This window comes from Calliphora vicina, chromosome 3 (assembly GCF_958450345.1).
Source record: "Calliphora vicina chromosome 3, idCalVici1.1, whole genome shotgun sequence".
In the NCBI taxonomy this organism is placed as follows: Eukaryota; Metazoa; Arthropoda; class Insecta; order Diptera; family Calliphoridae; genus Calliphora; species Calliphora vicina.
Window position 1 is genome coordinate 38,641,830 of NC_088782.1, and position 22,552 is coordinate 38,664,381.

A 22,552-nucleotide genomic window follows, 5' to 3' on the forward strand; every position below is an offset into this window, starting at 1 on the left:
GAGGTTGTTAAAGACTTCATTAATTTAGGAGCCAGTGTTACTAACAACAAAAAACTCGGGCTAGAAATCAATAATTCTTTAAGAGATTTTCAACCCTATACACGTTGATGACGGATTCCAAATTAGACTGAAACATGAGTTGTACGAGCTATATGCCGACGTAGATGTAGTCAAACTAGAGTGTCCAAAAAACCGACAAATTTTAAAAACCGGTTTCCGGTTTAACCGAAAAAGTGTTTTTTGGAAAAAACCGGTTTCGATTATTGTCTTTTAAAAAACCGTTTAAGCGGTTTCGGAGTTTGTATTCAAAAAAAAACCGGTTAACCGGTTTATATTAAATTTTTATTTGATCCAAATTTAGCATTTTTGAATTCTTTATACAATTTTTTTATATCTTTTACGAAATGTTGTCAAATGTTAAAATTTTCTATAAAATAAATCAATATTTTTAAAAATGGTATCAAAGTTTTTCATAAATATGTTTGAACGAGCTTTAGAAAATGTATTTCATTAAAACCGGTTAACCGTCTTACAAAAACCGGTTGGTAAAAAAACCTAAATGTTAAAAAAACCAAAACCGGTGGAGTTTACAAAGATGAAAAAATCGGTTGACCGGTTTTCGGTTTTGGATACTCTAAGTCAAACGCATTAAAGTCCAACGACAATGCTCTGGGTCGGACACGTTTGGCGAGTGGATAATGACGCTACAGATATACAGGGAAGAACCCACCGATGGGCAACACAGAAAAGGGCTGTCCAATCTCCGTTGGAATGACCAGGTGCAACAAGATCTGAAAATACTTGGTGTTTCCAACAGGAATGGCCGACATTCTATTTTGCTTCAGGCTCGATCCGACTCTGGATTGTAATAGCCATATAAAGTAAAGTAAGATTCAAACAACAGGTATGTCAGCAGTCTAAAGATAAGAGGGCGAGTCAAAGAGCCAGTAAATTTTTTAACTTCCCGTCTCTTAAATGGATGGGCAATACTGGTCCTGTCAGTTGACTCCTATCAAAAAAAGGTAGACTACCGCGTGACTTGAGGAGAAAATGGAAAAAAGTCAGCATCATTTTTTTTGTTTAAAAAAACCAACACTCATATCAAGGCTAAGTTTGATAAATACTATGGGAACTCTGCACCATCAATTTCAATGGTTGTGGCCGTACAAGCACAGAAGATGCCGTACATTCTGGACGCCCAGTTGAGGTCTCTAGACCATGATATGTTGTTGGCCGATCGGAATGGGTATGACAAAGCTTTCCTCAAGATGGTTGCCGCGTTTACTCACAATCGATTACAAACGCAATCGTGTGACAACTTTGCAAAAGTGTTTGGGGTTTTTCAACTGCAAATGGACCAATTTTTCAATCGTAAACCAAACCTGGATTGTGGAGGTGAATTGGCGCCAAAGAAGGCCAAGGTAGTTTTGTCAGCCAATAAAGTTATGGCAACCGTTTTGTGGTATAATCCACATTGACTATCTTAAAAATGTTAAAACAATCAATGGCAGAATATTATGTCAACTTATTGGGTCGATTTAATGAGGATTTGAAAAAACGACAGCATTTGGTCAAGGAAACAAGTGCTTTTGAAAAATTATTATAAAAAAAAAATATTATTTTTAAAAGGTTCTATACATAGTTTAAATATAGCAAAAGTCAATAAGATATCACATGGTAAATAACGGCAGAACGGCCTCTATGAATAAAACTCTATTTTTGAAACAATAATTTTTCTGCTCAAGGACGACGCCTATTGAAACTGACTGAAATCGGTCCATTAATAATCATAGCTCCCATATAAAGACCACTTCCGAAAATCACCCATGAAAATAAATAATTTAACCCTCTAACCCGCAAGAGTGCCTCAAGACAACAATTATCTCAAAAAGTAATTACAATTTTTTTTTTTTGAATTTAACGATGACTTTAGTTACAGATTTGTTAACATTTCCCTCGAAGGTCGAAATGCATTCCGACTTTTAGTTTTTGTTCTGTCAGCTGTTTTGTGAGTGATGTCAAAATTTTAGCACGTGAACTTTTGTGTGGGATTTTTTTTTTTAAATCAAAGTTTTACTAACTTTTAGTCGTCCGATCTATTCGAAATAATTTTTTTGAAAGGTTAGATATTCTTCTTTCAGTCTATGAATTTGTAAATGTTAAATAATTAACAAAAAGTGTATTGAGAATGCAAAAACTAAGGGGTGCCTCAGGGCACTGTTGCGGGTTGCGGCTAAATTTATCGGCGTGTTGTATTTCATAATTTTTTACTTTTTTGGAATGGCAGAGAGAGACCACAAACGGATTAAATTATCCGCTTGGACTCATGATCAGTTGGTACTCCACAAGAAGATTCACAACCAGGAAGTTCAAAAGTTGGCGAAAAAGCAAAACATCCTGTTAATGACGTCATTTATGACAATATCGACCACTTTCCAATCTGGTTAGGAAAAAAGATGGTGCAAACTATGCAAAAGCTCGCAAACACAGTGGCCCATAATCATAGTCAAACACTAAAGTCGGTTCTTTTTAACAACAACAACAAAAAATTACGATATTTTGGTACTAATTTTATTGATAACTGTTCAATAATTGCAAAATCTCTACCAATATCTTGTAACTTAAACATTTTTTACTTTGTGACGAACTTTTTTACTCGGCGAACAACAGCTGATGCTGTTGTTAAACGAGTTAAAAACAACTTCAGCTAGTTTTATATTTAGAGTCGACTTCAGCGTCAGAAGTATTTACTTGTCTATGATAGACCTAAAGTCCACTCTTAAGTAAATTCAAGTTTAATTCTCTTAAAATGTACTTTATTTTTGACTATGATTATGGGCCAGTGTGTTTGCTCAAAATGCGATCTTCATTTATGCTGCTCAAATGCCAAAAATTGTTTTCATGAGTATCAACGTAGAAAGTAAAACATATTTTCTAACTTTTTGTATCTTGTTTCTTAGTTTGTCAATAAATTTGTATAATAATTAATTTTTACATCTTGTTGTTTTCTACCCTTAAACCGGCAACAATGCCCTGAGGCACTCTTCACCTTTTTGCACCTGGTCCCTAAACTTAATTTGCAAATTAGTTTCTGATAGCTATTCTGAGTTTATTGGGTCATAATTACACAAAAAAAAATTATTCGACAACTTTTTTTTAAATGTTTAATGTTTGCGGGTTAGAGGGTTAAATTTTAAAAGAAACCATAGTTTCTTACTTGTTTTAAATTGTTTCAAACTGAATAAAACAAATAAATATGCACATTTATTAACACGAATTTTATTTATTCAAATACATTAATATCATATTTTAATACCAATAAAACTGTAATAATGACATGACTTTCTTGAACTAATCAGTTATCCCTCTTTCGTTTAAAAGCACAAATTCTCAGCTCAAACAAAAATGCCACCATAGCGCTAAATAAGCCAAAAATCCAAAGAACAAAAGCATAGCGAAAATATTCCAATGTTAGAGCTTTTCTTTCCTCAGGATCACGCATTAATTTTAAATAACCACTCATAACGCCATCCCATTTCGTATCTCTGACAAACTTCTCCAACATGCCGTTATCTCTAATGCGTGACAAATACCTATTGAAATGATCGATCAAAGGCGATCGATGTGGCACTGTAACATAATGAGCACGATAATACATTTCCTGTTCCATTTTCCGGGCAATTGGATGCTTGAGATATTGTTGCTGGAATAAAAGAAAATCCACAAACTCTTCGTGGGTCGTATACATGTAGGATATGTTGAGAGCTAGACGATATTTGGGTAGTTCAGTGTTGCTACCCGTAATAAAACGTCCATTAAATTGCTTAGGTAAGTTCAGGTTAAGCATAAATTCTACATCAACAGAGTGCTCCAATATTTTCAAATTCGTACGACCGATATCGCTGAGGTATCTAATTTCTGGTTCGTATACCTTGGCCGCATACAGACTGGATAAATTAGAAGTGTAGTAGTTGGTCAGAAAGATTCCGGTAAATAAAAACAGTAGATGCAAGTAATAATGTTTCAGAGATTTTTTGCCGCCTAAATCAATTGAAAGGAATATGATTATGCTGAATGCCTGCAAAGCCATTCTACTTAAATCCTTAACAATATTCCGATTATTTGTACGCTGTATTAAATAGATTATAATGAAAAACAGGACACAGCTGACAATAATGATGAACCATATGAAACCATTGTAGGGCAAAGCCAGATATAAACTTGCTGAAATCTCGTTGGCTTTGGGTACCATCAGTAAAACTTTGGTCAAATGCAGCACATCGCTCTTTTCATAATATTTAGCATTTCTCGAAAGAAATATCGGCAAGAGGCTGTAACCCATTTCATTGAGAGTTTCAATAGCTTCCAGTTGAGTATAATTTTGAGCCCACATATCGATGAAATAATGATCAATGGTAGCATTGTAATATTCCAAGTAGAGCTGTACCCATTTGTAAAAGTAGCCAGTGCGTACAAGTTGTCCTTTGCGATTTGTATAGGAGTAGCATAAATTGGGAAAGTCGAAAAATGGCATACGCCAGCTATATAGCTGGAAATTATTTAAATGTGTTTTATCCAGAAACTCGTCTGCATTTTTGACATGCACCACTTTAATGCTGGGATATGGATGATAAGTGTATAGCCGGTGACGGGACCATAATAACACCGAAATAAAACCTTTTGTCCAACATTTTTGGAATATTTCCAATAACTGAGTATTGTTTAAATACGACTTCTCTCCTGGTTCCAATTGATGAACGAGCAGTATATCCTTAAAATGTATTCTCCACAGTATATGATCCAATATTTCTAAAGTAACATTTAGCTGGTTTGTCGTTAGCCAGGCTATAGTCAGGCTGTTACTATTAAATCTCTCAAATAAAGGCTTACTATTTTTGCGGTATGTCTGCTTACTTACAATCAATTTCGGTGTTTCTATTGCTTTTACCACTTCCAAAAAATAGTCACTAGTATCGTAGTTTTCGTCAAAATTAACCAAAACATTTACCTCAATTTTCTTCTCCTTGTTTATAAAATTGACTAAATCTGTAATATTAGTATTTCCCGTATAACTGACTAAATCTGTAGTATTAACACTTGCAGCTGTAATTATTTTACAGCTGTTTGTGACCACTATTAGGTATATTATGGTCAGATGTTGTGTTGTAAGCTTCATTTCTGTTACACTAAATTCTGTCTGCTAAACCATACAGCTTTTATATTGACTTTTTAGAATTAATTTTCCTAAGATTCCTAATATTAAATGCAATATTATTTAGTTATCAGATTGAATTCCATTTAGTGCTCCCTCCTCTTTTTTTGTTGTGAGCATTAGATTTTGCAGATAGTTAGTTAAGTAATAGGATTTGTTCATTTAAACTTAATACATTGTGTTTTAAGAGGTGGAAATCATTTGTTTATTCGTCTGTAGGTCGTGTGTCGCTGTTTTTTTTTGGTTTTTTCCTGAATTTAATTTAATTTAATTGATTTAAGGTGCTTTTTTGTGGAACACTTTAGAATAACTGGCCAAATATGACAGTGCACGGTGGTAAATTCCGGCCAAAATTTTTTTTTTTTTTGGTTTTTTAATTTTTATAAAATTTTGATGGTAAATTTTTCTTAACACTTCAGAATATACAGTATCATTATTATTTTGGCTATAAAGTAACTATATGGTTATTTATAGTGCTGTAAAGTCAAAGGTTTTTTTTTGTCATTATACCCTACACCACCATAGTGGAGAGGGTACAATGCGTTTGTGCAGATTTTTGTAACGCCCAAAAATATTAGTCTAACACCCACCTTAAAGTATACTTAGAATCACTTTCTTTCGACTTAGAATCACTTTCTGAGTCGATTAAACGATGTCCGTCCGTCCGTCTGGTCGGCTGGCTGGCTGTCCATGTAAACCTTGTGCGCAGAGTACACGTCGCAATTTTGAAGATATTTCGATGAAATTTGGGACATAGTATTTTTTCGGCTCAAGGACCAAGCCTATTGAAACTGGCTGAAATCGGTCCATTATTTCACCTAGCCCCCATACAAATGTCCTCCCGAAATTGGACTTTATCGGTCTAATTTATATTCCGCTCCAAATAAGTTTTATATAAACAAAATTCATGTCACCAAATTTTGTTACGATCGGTCCATAATTAGTCATAGCTCCCATATATGCCCGCTTCCGAAAATCACTTTAACGTGCATAAATCGCTTAAAAATGTTGGTATACACACAAAATTCAATATAGTTAACTTTAATTTATGTCTATAAATCACACGACCTAATTTCATGGTGATCGGTCCATAATTGGTCATAGCCCCCATATAAGGCCCACTTCCGAAAATCACTCAAAACTATAAATTATTGAAATTTTAAAAATCTGCCATTCCAATAACCAGAACGATTTTAGTGCCTTCATATTTTACACATTTTTTGCGATGGATCAAGTGTGGCTTTCTTAAATGTACATCAAATTTCAGGTATTTATTTACATGAATAACTTTTCCGATAATTTCAAAACGTCCATGATTGTTTGGCCAAACCCTGTATATGTATTCCGAAATTTTTACGACCATTTTTTTCAATCCCTTATGCTATTCTTCATTTTTGGACTAAATTTCAGGCATTTATATGAATAACCTAATTTTTTCGATGCTTTTAAAAAGTCCATGATTGTTTGGCCAAACTCTGTATATGTAATCCGAAATTTGAATGACCAAGTTTTTTTTTCCGATTACATATTTTATTCTTTATTTTTTAACTAAATTTCAGTCACTTACATGCAATTTTGTTGATACTTTTAGAACGTCCATGCTTTTTTGGCCCAACCCTGTATTTGAACATCAAAATATTTATCGATCGATCGGTTATGTTATTCTTAATACAAATACCAAATTTCAAACATTTTTATATAGAAATAAAGAAGTTATGGATTTTTGGCTTAAAAACTTAATTTTGGGTTAAAAACTTAATTTTAGATATTATTTTATAAATGGCGTAGCGTTATATAGCTATGAAATTTCTCATTGTCAGTGCTGAGATATTTTTGAAATTGAATTATCCTACAAAGTGGGTAATGAATTACCCAATTGGCAAAAACTTGTTTACGATATTTAGAAGAAAAATCGTATTAAAATTCATTCAACCTTGATTACATATTTGTTAATTCAAATCTAATACAAATTATTTTCAAAATTTTTTTCATTATTCAATTTGTTAGAAAATAAATGAAGAATAATTTTTTTCAAAACAATTTGACAATTTAAAGACATTTAATAGTATTATTAAATTAAGTACTGGCATCCAATGACTCCACCGATTTAAAATATTCGACATTATAGTGTAAACCACAATGTTTTTTTTGCTTCGAAAATGTCGAATATTTTACCAACAAATGGTCATATGCGGAAAGTTTTGCTTTACTTCGTTAATTTGAACAAGTAAGAGAGTTATATATGGCTGTGCCCAATCTTATATACCCTTCACCAAATTATACTTCAGAATAAAAATTTAAAATATTTTTAGGTAAACAATTTTTTTTTTTTAATTTTTTGGACAAATTTTTTTTTTGAATTGTTATTTTAATTTAATTTTTTTTTTTTAAATTTGAAAAAAAAAAATTTGTTTTTTTTTAATTGTTTTTTGGAGAAAAAAAATTCGGGTTAAAAAATTTTATTATGGTCTTATATACGTCGCACAGTGGTATGAGAATAATAAAAGATGGAAATAAATCTGTAACTTCTAAACCCTTACGCCGATTTGAATGAAATTTCGCATGCGCAAAGAGGAAGTGTAGTCGAGTTTAAGTTTTGAATTCTCAGCGAGTTGTTTAGTTTTCCCTAATTTATTTGACACGTAAACAACATAAGGTAGACATGTTATATATATAATAATGGATAGAGGATTTTGTCTACTTTTCAAAAATGTAGATAACTTTTGACAATTAAAAAATTCATGGAATACTTTTTTGAAAAATATGACAAAAAATGGTTTTTATTGAATTTTGCATAGATACAAATTTTTCAAATTGAAATAAAACTTTTATTTATGAATAGTTTTTAATGAAATTTCACAGTTATGTAGATTTTTCTATTTAAAATGGAAAAATAAAAACAAATTTTGAAATTTGTTATCAAGTATCCCGCAATTCCCAATAAAAATCTTGAAAAATCCCAAAAATGGGATCTTTTCGTTTTTTGGCTATAATATCAATACCAGGGGCGGGGTTATCGGAACCCTTTACAAAATGATTAAGAACATATTGGGCCATCTAAAATAGGTTACTATATTTTGATATCGAGTATGCGATTTGAAAATTTTTTCCCTAAAGTTGAATTTTACATCAAAAATAGGCATTTTTTGAATGGACCTGATCCCGTCGGTATCAAAAATTATAAATGTTTTTTTCATTTAAAATATTTGGCGTAAAGTTAGCTTTTCAAAAAGTACAAATTCATTATACATCCTCTTACACATTTTTTAGATAACTTAAAAAGAATAAAAGTACTTTTTTCCCAAAAAAATTGCGAAAAATCGGCTTTTTTAATTTTTTTAAATTTAAATGCATGTAACTTTGGACTTAGCCACGAATTTTAAACACTTCTTTCTTTATTTGATATATAGATCTATTGTTAATCCTATAAAAGAAAAATGGATAAAATCGGGGAATATTTGGAACCGCGGTCACCAAAAAATTGGTGTAGGGTGGGTAAAAATATTGAAAATTAAATTTTCAAATGCGAATATCTCCTAAGCTATAAGAGATAATTGATAGCTACGACAAGGTTTTATGTAGTGCTCGACGAGGAGATTCTATATGTGTAATTTTTTTTACACAAACGAAGAAATAGGATAATTTTAAAAATTGAACATACCCGAGGTGTCCTACTTTGGGAACCCCTGGTTCCCAAACTTAAATTTCATTCAAATCGGCGTAAGGGTTTAGAAGTTACAGATTTATTTCCATCTTTTTTTATTCTCATACCACTGTGCGTCGTTGCAAAGGTTTTTTATAATATCTGATAACCGTATTGTCTATATTAATGCCTAAGTAATCCAGATATAGGTCAAAAATCGAGGTTGTCCTGGTTTTTTCATCATATCTCAGCCATTTGTGGACCGATTTTGTTGATTTTAAATAGGAAACTTCTCGAAAGGATGTCTGACAGAATTATTTAAGATTTGGATCCCGAAGATATCTTGGGTCTTCAGAAAATTGATTTCAACAAACAGACGGACTGACAGACAGACACACGGACATGGCTTAATCGACTCCGCTATCTATAAGGATCCAGAATATATAGACTTTATAGGCTCGGAAAATTATATTGTGGAAATTACAAACGGAATTACAAACTTATATATACCCTTATCACGAAGGTGAAGGTGCCACTGAAGCACACCGAAAGCTCTCTGAATTCGGTGAGCTTTTGGTGAATGTGTTTCATCGGTTTTAACAAAATGAAATGAGCTGATGAAATCTGACCAGACCATACATGTGATGGTCCGTACCGAACCAAAAAATTTTTTAATTTTTTGGTTCGGTAATAATGGAAATTTCTAGATTTTTATTGATCTAATTTTGACTGTTTTTTCACTCTTAACAACAAATTAATATTTTGATCTTGTAAATTTTTGTCCAAAATTTTTTTTTACAAAAAATTCAAAAAAAAATTTTGAAAAAAATAAAAAAAAACAATTTCGAAAAAAAAAATTAAAAGAACAATAGGTAAAGAAGTTACATGGATGAGAAAAAATGCTTGTTTTGCAAAAATGAAAAATTTTGACCCCCTCTAACTCAGAGAGTTCTTGACCGATTTTGTTGCAAAATTATTTCTGAATTACTATCAAATACGACTAACCAACTAAAAGTTGGTTCACTTGACAAGAAATCCACCATAAGTTTGTCATTCCGTATGTAAGTACCATTTGCGACCCCACAAAGTATATATATTCTGGAACATTATAGATCATTGGTAGGCGTTCATATTATTGAGATTACGAACATTTTCGTGAATTTACACGTACACAACCCGAAAGTAAACAAAACACACAGCAAGAGCGTAAAAAATACAAATAACTCATTTAGTTGCAAACAATAGAGCGTAAAAATACAAATATTTCTTTATGTTGCTTGATGTTATTGCGGATTTTTTATTTTTAACCCATACATGCACACAAACTACAATTTCTCTTTTTGCGCTTCCCTGTTATAGATAGTGAAGACGATATATCCATGTCCGTCTGTATGTTGAAATCAACTTTCCGTAGCCCCTAAATAACTTACATACATGATTCATACATCAATATGTCGGGAATTCTTCCGGATCGGTTGCTATTTAAAATAGGCCCACAAATGACTGAAAAGGAAAAAACCGGGAAAACCTCGATTTTTGGCCTATTTCTGACCTATTGATATCTAATGATAGATATTTTAAAGTCCATTGCAACGATGTATATAAAGCTATAGTAAGTTGGACCTATAATGGGACAAAATCGGGAAAAATATTGTTTAACCCGAATTTTTTGTTCATCAAACATTTTTTTTTCCAAAAAAAAAAAATTTTAAAAATGAAAAAAGAAAATTTTAAAAAATTAAAAAAAAAGAATTGGAATAACTTTTTTTTAAAAAAATTAAAAAACAAAAAAAAACTTTTTTATAAAAAAATTACGAAAAAAAAATTTTTAATTTTGTCGACCTAAAAATATTTACAAAAAAAAACATATTTTTAAGTATAATTTGGTGAAAGGTATCTAAGATTCGGCACAGCCGAATATAGCTGTCTGACTTGTTAATATTTATCTTTAATAATAATTTGGATAAGGGCTGATAAGATTTGGCACAGCCGTATATAGCACTCTCACTTGTTTTTAACAACATTTTTTTCCACCACAACATTTCCTTTTCATGACAAAAAAGTATATTAGAATTAAGTTAATTTGTACTTCGTGAATTACATGGGGCATGGTTTTGTGATTGAAATGCTATATTTCAAAATATATCATTTCAATACATTGTTTTATTTCATTGAAATCGGAACAACTCCTTTAAATTTCTTCCCCTTTCTCCATAGATTATTTGGTAAGTGATTTTTTTTGCTGAAAAAAAAATTAATTAAAGATCAAATTATTAATTTGTTGTTAAGAGTGCAATACCTTGAAAAAACAGTCAAAATTAGATCAATAAAAATCTAGAAATTTCCATTAGTTCATTCAAATATTTAGAAATAAAAAAAACTACAAAACCATTCTTTTCAACCATGAATCACATAAATTTGCTAAACATTTTTACAACCACAATTTATTTAATACCTGTGGATTAGTACTTGTTTAATATTTTTTTTTATATTTTTAAAATAAATTATGACTTTTACAAGGAAAAAAATACAACCAGATAAAAACTACTTCACAGGTTAATCGTTCTCTTAATTCTGATCATTTATACTCCAACTGTTTGAATTGAATAGTTTAGAAGACAAAAAAAAACAAAATGTCGACAAACTAGAAAATTAGCACACCAACTAAATCAATTTTATCGCTAAAGTTGAGATAAACTGACCATTAAATGAACATGTTGGCTGTGTTGACATCCAACAGATACATAATCGACACCTGTGCTTTAGACTGCTCGACTGCTCCGCGCTGCAGTGATGAGGAAGCAGCAAATGACTAGAATGTGATCGTAGTTATGGTAGATATATGTCTGCAACAAGATATTTAGTAGTGTTATGATCAAATTATCTTTTAAATATTTTAATGGCAGTAATTCATTTTGGTATTCGTTTTTTTTATTTTTTTTTGCAAAAAAGTTTCCTGTAGAAATCTGCAAAATGTTTAAATAGTTTGAAGACAATAAAATAAATGGTGATATTTTATTGTCATTTCAGCTGTTTGTTGTTGTTGGTTGCATGTAATGTAATGATTGGTAATTTGTTGTTAATTTTTATGATGCCATAATTTATTTTATTTCGTTGTTTGCTGTTTAAATGCTTTTATTTCTTATTATTACTTGAAGCATTCTGCAAAGATCTAAAGAATTGACAGCATGGCTTTTTAGCAGTTAAATAATGGTTAGTTTGTTGTTTCTTTTTTAAATTCTTTATTTTTTTTTGATTTATTATTCACCACAACTGTGGACAAGTGGCTGTTGGGTTGGCAGGTTGTTTATTAAACAAAAAATAAATAAAAATAAAAATAAAAATCTGTATTTTTTAATTACAATTTTCATTTATACAGGTGTCTTGTCATTTGTGCGCGGGATACTGATAGTAGTGTTGTGTGTCTTCTGAGTCGATTAAACGATGTCCGTCCGTCCGTCTGGTCGGCTGGCTGGCTGTCCATGTAAACCTTGTGCGCAGAGTACACGTCGCAATTTTGAAGATATTTCGATGAAATTTGGGACATAGTATTTTTTCGGCTCAAGGACCAAGCCTATTGAAACTGGCTGAAATCGGTCCATTATTTCACCTAGCCCCCATACAAATGTCCTCCCGAAATTGGACTTTATCGGTCTAATTTATATTCCGCTCCAAATAAGTTTTATATAAACAAAATTCATGTCACCAAATTTTGTTACGATCGGTCCATAATTAGTCATAGCTCCCATATATGCCCGCTTCCGAAAATCACTTTAACGTGCATAAATCGCTTAAAAATGTTGGTATACACACAAAATTCAATATAGTTAACTTTAATTTATGTCTATAAATCACACGACCTAATTTCATGGTGATCGGTCCATAATTGGTCATAGCCCCCATATAAGGCCCACTTCCGAAAATCACTCAAAACTATAAATTATTGAAATTTTAAAAATCTGCCATTCCAATAACCAGAACGATTTTAGTGCCTTCATATTTTACACATTTTTTGCGATGGATCAAGTGTGGCTTTCTTAAATGTACATCAAATTTCAGGTATTTATTTACATGAATAACTTTTCCGATAATTTCAAAACGTCCATGATTGTTTGGCCAAACCCTGTATATGTATTCCGAAATTTTTACGACCATTTTTTTCAATCCCTTATGCTATTCTTCATTTTTGGACTAAATTTCAGGCATTTATATGAATAACCTAATTTTTTCGATGCTTTTAAAAAGTCCATGATTGTTTGGCCAAACTCTGTATATGTAATCCGAAATTTGAATGACCAAGTTTTTTTTTCCGATTACATATTTTATTCTTTATTTTTTAACTAAATTTCAGTCACTTACATGCAATTTTGTTGATACTTTTAGAACGTCCATGCTTTTTTGGCCCAACCCTGTATTTGAACATCAAAATATTTATCGATCGATCGGTTATGTTATTCTTAATACAAATACCAAATTTCAAACATTTTTATATAGAAATAAAGAAGTTATGGATTTTTGGCTTAAAAACTTAATTTTGGGTTAAAAACTTAATTTTAGATATTATTTTATAAATGGCGTAGCGTTATATAGCTATGAAATTTCTCATTGTCAGTGCTGAGATATTTTTGAAATTGAATTATCCTACAAAGTGGGTAATGAATTACCCAATTGGCAAAAACTTGTTTACGATATTTAGAAGAAAAATCGTATTAAAATTCATTCAACCTTGATTACATATTTGTTAATTCAAATCTAATACAAATTATTTTCAAAATTTTTTTCATTATTCAATTTGTTAGAAAATAAATGAAGAATAATTTTTTTCAAAACAATTTGACAATTTAAAGACATTTAATAGTATTATTAAATTAAGTACTGGCATCCAATGACTCCACCGATTTAAAATATTCGACATTATAGTGTAAACCACAATGTTTTTTTTGCTTCGAAAATGTCGAATATTTTACCAACAAATGGTCATATGCGGAAAGTTTTGCTTTACTTCGTTAATTTGAACAAGTAAGAGAGTTATATATGGCTGTGCCCAATCTTATATACCCTTCACCAAATTATACTTCAGAATAAAAATTTAAAATATTTTTAGGTAAACAATTTTTTTTTTTTAATTTTTTGGACAAATTTTTTTTTTGAATTGTTATTTTAATTTAATTTTTTTTTTTTAAATTTGAAAAAAAAAAATTTGTTTTTTTTTAATTGTTTTTTGGAGAAAAAAAATTCGGGTTAAAAAATTTTATTATGGTCTTATATACGTCGCACAGTGGTATGAGAATAATAAAAGATGGAAATAAATCTGTAACTTCTAAACCCTTACGCCGATTTGAATGAAATTTCGCATGCGCAAAGAGGAAGTGTAGTCGAGTTTAAGTTTTGAATTCTCAGCGAGTTGTTTAGTTTTCCCTAATTTATTTGACACGTAAACAACATAAGGTAGACATGTTATATATATAATAATGGATAGAGGATTTTGTCTACTTTTCAAAAATGTAGATAACTTTTGACAATTAAAAAATTCATGGAATACTTTTTTGAAAAATATGACAAAAAATGGTTTTTATTGAATTTTGCATAGATACAAATTTTTCAAATTGAAATAAAACTTTTATTTATGAATAGTTTTTAATGAAATTTCACAGTTATGTAGATTTTTCTATTTAAAATGGAAAAATAAAAACAAATTTTGAAATTTGTTATCAAGTATCCCGCAATTCCCAATAAAAATCTTGAAAAATCCCAAAAATGGGATCTTTTCGTTTTTTGGCTATAATATCAATACCAGGGGCGGGGTTATCGGAACCCTTTACAAAATGATTAAGAACATATTGGGCCATCTAAAATAGGTTACTATATTTTGATATCGAGTATGCGATTTGAAAATTTTTTCCCTAAAGTTGAATTTTACATCAAAAATAGGCATTTTTTGAATGGACCTGATCCCGTCGGTATCAAAAATTATAAATGTTTTTTTCATTTAAAATATTTGGCGTAAAGTTAGCTTTTCAAAAAGTACAAATTCATTATACATCCTCTTACACATTTTTTAGATAACTTAAAAAGAATAAAAGTACTTTTTTCCCAAAAAAATTGCGAAAAATCGGCTTTTTTAATTTTTTTAAATTTAAATGCATGTAACTTTGGACTTAGCCACGAATTTTAAACACTTCTTTCTTTATTTGATATATAGATCTATTGTTAATCCTATAAAAGAAAAATGGATAAAATCGGGGAATATTTGGAACCGCGGTCACCAAAAAATTGGTGTAGGGTGGGTAAAAATATTGAAAATTAAATTTTCAAATGCGAATATCTCCTAAGCTATAAGAGATAATTGATAGCTACGACAAGGTTTTATGTAGTGCTCGACGAGGAGATTCTATATGTGTAATTTTTTTTACACAAACGAAGAAATAGGATAATTTTAAAAATTGAACATACCCGAGGTGTCCTACTTTGGGAACCCCTGGTTCCCAAACTTAAATTTCATTCAAATCGGCGTAAGGGTTTAGAAGTTACAGATTTATTTCCATCTTTTTTTATTCTCATACCACTGTGCGTCGTTGCAAAGGTTTTTTATAATATCTGATAACCGTATTGTCTATATTAATGCCTAAGTAATCCAGATATAGGTCAAAAATCGAGGTTGTCCTGGTTTTTTCATCATATCTCAGCCATTTGTGGACCGATTTTGTTGATTTTAAATAGGAAACTTCTCGAAAGGATGTCTGACAGAATTATTTAAGATTTGGATCCCGAAGATATCTTGGGTCTTCAGAAAATTGATTTCAACAAACAGACGGACTGACAGACAGACACACGGACATGGCTTAATCGACTCCGCTATCTATAAGGATCCAGAATATATAGACTTTATAGGCTCGGAAAATTATATTGTGGAAATTACAAACGGAATTACAAACTTATATATACCCTTATCACGAAGGTGAAGGTGCCACTGAAGCACACCGAAAGCTCTCTGAATTCGGTGAGCTTTTGGTGAATGTGTTTCATCGGTTTTAACAAAATGAAATGAGCTGATGAAATCTGACCAGACCATACATGTGATGGTCCGTACCGAACCAAAAAATTTTTTAATTTTTTGGTTCGGTAATAATGGAAATTTCTAGATTTTTATTGATCTAATTTTGACTGTTTTTTCACTCTTAACAACAAATTAATATTTTGATCTTGTAAATTTTTGTCCAAAATTTTTTTTTACAAAAAATTCAAAAAAAAATTTTGAAAAAAATAAAAAAAAACAATTTCGAAAAAAAAAATTAAAAGAACAATAGGTAAAGAAGTTACATGGATGAGAAAAAATGCTTGTTTTGCAAAAATGAAAAATTTTGACCCCCTCTAACTCAGAGAGTTCTTGACCGATTTTGTTGCAAAATTATTTCTGAATTACTATCAAATACGACTAACCAACTAAAAGTTGGTTCACTTGACAAGAAATCCACCATAAGTTTGTCATTCCGTATGTAAGTACCATTTGCGACCCCACAAAGTATATATATTCTGGAACATTATAGATCATTGGTAGGCGTTCATATTATTGAGATTACGAACATTTTCGTGAATTTACACGTACACAACCCGAAAGTAAACAAAACACACAGCAAGAGCGTAAAAAATACAAATAACTCATTTAGTTGCAAACAATAGAGCGTAAAAATACAAATATTTCTTTATGTTGCTTGATGTTATTGCGGATTTTTTATTTTTAACCCATACATGCACACAAACTACAATTTCTCTTTTTGCGCTTCCCTGTTATAGATAGTGAAGACGATATATCCATGTCCGTCTGTATGTTGAAATCAACTTTCCGTAGCCCCTAAATAACTTACATACATGATTCATACATCAATATGTCGGGAATTCTTCCGGATCGGTTGCTATTTAAAATAGGCCCACAAATGACTGAAAAGGAAAAAACCGGGAAAACCTCGATTTTTGGCCTATTTCTGACCTATTGATATCTAATGATAGATATTTTAAAGTCCATTGCAACGATGTATATAAAGCTATAGTAAGTTGGACCTATAATGGGACAAAATCGGGAAAAATATTGTTTAACCCGAATTTTTTGTTCATCAAACATTTTTTTTTCCAAAAAAAAAAAATTTTAAAAATGAAAAAAGAAAATTTTAAAAAATTAAAAAAAAAGAATTGGAATAACTTTTTTTTAAAAAAATTAAAAAACAAAAAAAAACTTTTTTATAAAAAAATTACGAAAAAAAAATTTTTAATTTTGTCGACCTAAAAATATTTACAAAAAAAAACATATTTTTAAGTATAATTTGGTGAAAGGTATCTAAGATTCGGCACAGCCGAATATAGCTGTCTGACTTGTTAATATTTATCTTTAATAATAATTTGGATAAGGGCTGATAAGATTTGGCACAGCCGTATATAGCACTCTCACTTGTTTTTAACAACATTTTTTTCCACCACAACATTTCCTTTTCATGACAAAAAAGTATATTAGAATTAAGTTAATTTGTACTTCGTGAATTACATGGGGCATGGTTTTGTGATTGAAATGCTATATTTCAAAATATATCATTTCAATACATTGTTTTATTTCATTGAAATCGGAACAACTCCTTTAAATTTCTTCCCCTTTCTCCATAGATTATTTGGTAAGTGATTTTTTTTGCTGAAAAAAAAATTAATTAAAGATCAAATTATTAATTTGTTGTTAAGAGTGCAATACCTTGAAAAAACAGTCAAAATTAGATCAATAAAAATCTAGAAATTTCCATTAGTTCATTCAAATATTTAGAAATAAAAAAAACTACAAAACCATTCTTTTCAACCATGAATCACATAAATTTGCTAAACATTTTTACAACCACAATTTATTTAATACCTGTGGATTAGTACTTGTTTAATATTTTTTTTTATATTTTTAAAATAAATTATGACTTTTACAAGGAAAAAAATACAACCAGATAAAAACTACTTCACAGGTTAATCGTTCTCTTAATTCTGATCATTTATACTCCAACTGTTTGAATTGAATAGTTTAGAAGACAAAAAAAAACAAAATGTCGACAAACTAGAAAATTAGCACACCAACTAAATCAATTTTATCGCTAAAGTTGAGATAAACTGACCATTAAATGAACATGTTGGCTGTGTTGACATCCAACAGATACATAATCGACACCTGTGCTTTAGACTGCTCGACTGCTCCGCGCTGCAGTGATGAGGAAGCAGCAAATGACTAGAATGTGATCGTAGTTATGGTAGATATATGTCTGCAACAAGATATTTAGTAGTGTTATGATCAAATTATCTTTTAAATATTTTAATGGCAGTAATTCATTTTGGTATTCGTTTTTTTTATTTTTTTTTGCAAAAAAGTTTCCTGTAGAAATCTGCAAAATGTTTAAATAGTTTGAAGACAATAAAATAAATGGTGATATTTTATTGTCATTTCAGCTGTTTGTTGTTGTTGGTTGCATGTAATGTAATGATTGGTAATTTGTTGTTAATTTTTATGATGCCATAATTTATTTTATTTCGTTGTTTGCTGTTTAAATGCTTTTATTTCTTATTATTACTTGAAGCATTCTGCAAAGATCTAAAGAATTGACAGCATGGCTTTTTAGCAGTTAAATAATGGTTAGTTTGTTGTTTCTTTTTTAAATTCTTTATTTTTTTTTGATTTATTATTCACCACAACTGTGGACAAGTGGCTGTTGGGTTGGCAGGTTGTTTATTAAACAAAAAATAAATAAAAATAAAAATAAAAATCTGTATTTTTTAATTACAATTTTCATTTATACAGGTGTCTTGTCATTTGTGCGCGGGATACTGATAGTAGTGTTGTGTGTCTTGTAGTTGATTGTGACCGCTGAAATCATTTGATGCTTGTCAATTCCATTAAAGCATGTTTGTATTTTTTTTTGCTTAAAAGTGTCAAAGATTTTCATGTCAAATAAGTTGTCATATTTATTTATGATTGTGTCCATTGTGTCCTTATAATTAAACATCATTATGCCACCTTTTTATTATCACCAGTTGTGAAATGTTGTTGACGAAAATGAAGAAATAAAAATAAAAAATATTCTCGCATTTTGTATTATTAATAATTCTACATGGATAATTGACACTAATTTAATTAAATGCCACATTTAATAACATATTCATATAAAATATACACATTTGTTTTCTCAAACAAATTAAAACATGTTTAGTTTTCAGTCAATTCATTCATGCATGCATGTATTATGGTTGTTGCACTATGGGTTGACATAAGTTAGAAATATTGCCATCTTTGCGATATCAAACAGAAATTTTTCCCCAGAAATAAAATTTCTTCAATAGTGGAACCGTTAAAACAACAACAAAAAAAGCAGAAATCGACAGTATGAGACCTTCAAGATGAGCCAGAAGGCAACATATCGAACACTTAGCGCCAAATTATCGTAAGCGACAAAACAAAAAGGTTAAAGGAGAAGGTTTTTTTTGATAATTTTGAAATTTATACATAGAATTAAAAATGTTATAATGCGATATAATATAATTTCGTTCAAGCTATTTGTCTATTTTTCAAAAATATTTGTAACTTTTGACAATTAAAAATTCATGGAATACTTTATAGAAAAATATGACAAAAAATATTTTTTATTGAATTTTTGCATAAATACAAATTTTTCGAATTGAAATTAAATTTTTATTTATAAATTGTTTTTAATGAAATTTCACAGTTATGTAGATTTTTCTATTTAGAATGGAAAAATAAAATAAACGAATTTTAAAATTAATTATCAGCAATCCCACAATTCCCAAAAAAATGTTGAAAAATTCCAAAAATGTTAATTTTTAGTTTTTTCGCTAAAATATCCATACCAGGGTCGGGGTTATCGGGACCCTTTACAAAATAATTAGAAACATATTGAGCCACCTATAATCGGTTACTTTATTTTGATATCGGATACGCGATTTGAGAATTTTAGCCCTAAAATTTTATTTTACATAAAAAATAGCTGTTTTTTGAAAGGACCTGGTCCTCACGGTAACAACAATTTTGAAATTTCTTTACCTTTAAAATATTTTATGAAAACTTAGCTTTCAGAAAATAGAAATTCCTTATACATCCTCTTAGAAATTTTTTGCGATAACTTAAAAAGAAAAAAAGTTCTTTTTTCCCAAAAAATTAGAAAAAAATCCCCTGTTTAAAATTTTTTAAATTCAAATGCATATAACTTTGGACTTTGACATTATTTTTAAACAATTCCTTTTCCATTTGATACATACATGTATTGTTAGTGCAATAAAGGAAAACTGGAGAAAATCGGGAAATATTTGGATACGCTGTTATCAAAAAACTGGAGTAGGGTGGGTAAAAATGTTGACAATTTAATTTTCAAATGCGAATATCTCCTAATATCAGTCGGTCCATAAAATTTTAATTTCTGCAATAAAACAAAAATTTTAAAAATGTCACTTACGATAATTTGACGCTAAGGGCTCGTTATAATGAACATTTCTAGTTCAAAACCAATATTTTTTTACTAGAGGCCATCAACACAGGAATGATAGCTGGAAGGATACAAAAAATGTTCGACAAGACACCGGATCTTACCCGTTCCACATTTGTTATAACTTGGTATCCAGCAGTGTATCCAATCGAATAATGATCGTTCGATTAATCCAAAAATTTCTTAGGAATAACACTATGCAACAAATGGAGACTTTTGGAAAAACATACGATCATGACAGTATGGGTTCAACTCTACTACCAAAGAGTAGTAAAACCCTATACTCAGTTTGGCGATTGTGCTAATCAATTTTTTTTTATGGACCTCGAAAGATTCTGAAAATCAGTGGGGCCTCTAAAAAAAGGTGTCATCAGCTTTTGGCCAACAGCTAATTCAGACTTGGTGATACCGCCTAACTTTATATGGCAATAAGATAGCTAAGACTCCAGCAAAAAAATTTTGTTTACATTTTTTGCCCAAAAATAGCTTTTTCGTGTCTTTTTTTTTGCAAAATTACACTATGCAACAAATAAAGACTTTTGGAAAAACACACGATCATGACAGTATAGGTTCGACTCTACTACCAAAGGATAGTAAAACCTTATACTCAGTTTGTTCATTTTGGTGACCAATTTTTGTTTATGGACCTCCAAAGATTCTGAAAATCAGTGGGCCTTCAAAAAGAAGTGGCATCAGTTTTGGCCAACAGCTAATTCAGACTTGATGATACCGCTTAACTTTATATGGCAATCATATAGCTAAGAGTCTGCCAAACAAATTTTGTTAACATTTTTTCCCCAAAAAATAGCTTTTTCGTGCAATTTTTTTAAAAAAATATAGGAAGAAAAAATTTGTTTTTCACTTTTCTTAGAATAACTTCCAGGGACTCCTAATTTTTCATTAATAATATTTAGCAAAGTTGTGACTACGGTAAAGCTGAACAACTCTTTTGCACATATCAATGCAATCTGAACGTGTCTAGGCACTCTAAATAACTTTTTAAGATCACTTTGTATCTTAAAAATTTTAGTTTTTTACTATTTTTTTGACGCTACAACAAAGATTTTTTGTCAAAATTGTATGATCAAGTGCATACTTCTATATTTTGTGCTGTATTATTTACTCGGCTGAGGTGTTTTCGAGTTGATTTACAGTTGTTCAGCTTCGTAGTCGGAATGGGGACCATTGGGTGGCCCCTCAAAGTCTTACATTTTTTAAACAAATCGCCAAAAATCAATTTATAATCCGAATGACCTGAAATCTAAAATATAGATAGACCTTGAGAAAGTCTACAAAAAATACATTTACATGTGAAGGTTATCTCTTTCAGTTTAAGAAATATTTAGGTTTCATTTTTTATAAGAAGTGACACGCATCCAAAGTTGAAACATGTAAAAAGCCCCTATATTTTTTCTTTTATAGAAAAAAAGTTTTCTTCGGGACTATATAAAATTGTTATATGCTCTGGAAAGAGAACTTAATGCAAAAGCGTGTAAAGGAAAACGTTGGCTTATTTAAGCGGACATTGACTCCCCCAGTCTTATCCAAACTTGGCCAATTTTGAAAAAAAAAAATTAGGTTTGAATAAAAAATTCTAAAAACGCAAAGCACCGATCTTCGAAAAGTCCCCATACTTGTATAGCCCTATATGTTTTTTAAATACATGCAAAGGCTATTTTCTATCACACTGTAAATAACGTCACAGTAGGCACTTTTCTAAAAAAACTCTGTTTTTGGTACACATTTTATCCGTTGTAGGAATTTCGGTATATGAAAATAAAAAATGACAAAAATTACAATGCAATCGATTTAAGGACATTTGGATCTATATTAGTTCTAAATTTAGCTATGATATCTGTAACTGTTACAATTTTACATTAATTCAAATTTTATATTTTTCTTCATGAAATATCACCATATTATAATTTTGTTAGTGTTTAAGGTAAATGACTTCAGAAAAGTTTATAAAATGATTTAATTTTACTAAAATATTAATCTACAAGTCCTAAGGTTTTCACCAATACCAAATACTTATATAAAAAGCTGAAGTATAAATTACTTCAGAAGCTGCACAAACCTTGCCACCTTTAAAAAATTTTAAAATTTTTTCATATATTGCATGCGAAATGTTTTATACCAACTTGTTTTGAGCTTTTAAAAATACAATGAAATCAAGCTGGATCAAGA

General features: G+C 30.2%; 1 protein-coding gene across 1 annotated transcript; it reads right to left on the reverse strand.

The window, feature by feature from the left end:
- Positions 1–3,355: 3,355 nt before the first annotated feature.
- On the reverse strand, positions 3,356–5,176 carry LOC135955416 (uncharacterized). The gene has a single exon (XM_065505766.1). The coding sequence runs from the start codon at positions 5,174–5,176 to the stop codon at positions 3,356–3,358; it is 1,821 nt and encodes a 606-aa protein (XP_065361838.1).
- Positions 5,177–22,552: the final 17,376 nt, after the last annotated feature.

Bases quoted from the DNA above. Each gene is read 5' to 3' on its own strand.
- LOC135955416 (XM_065505766.1), bottom strand. From the start codon at position 5,176: ATGAAGCTTACAACACAACATCTGACCATAATATACCTAATAGTGGTC.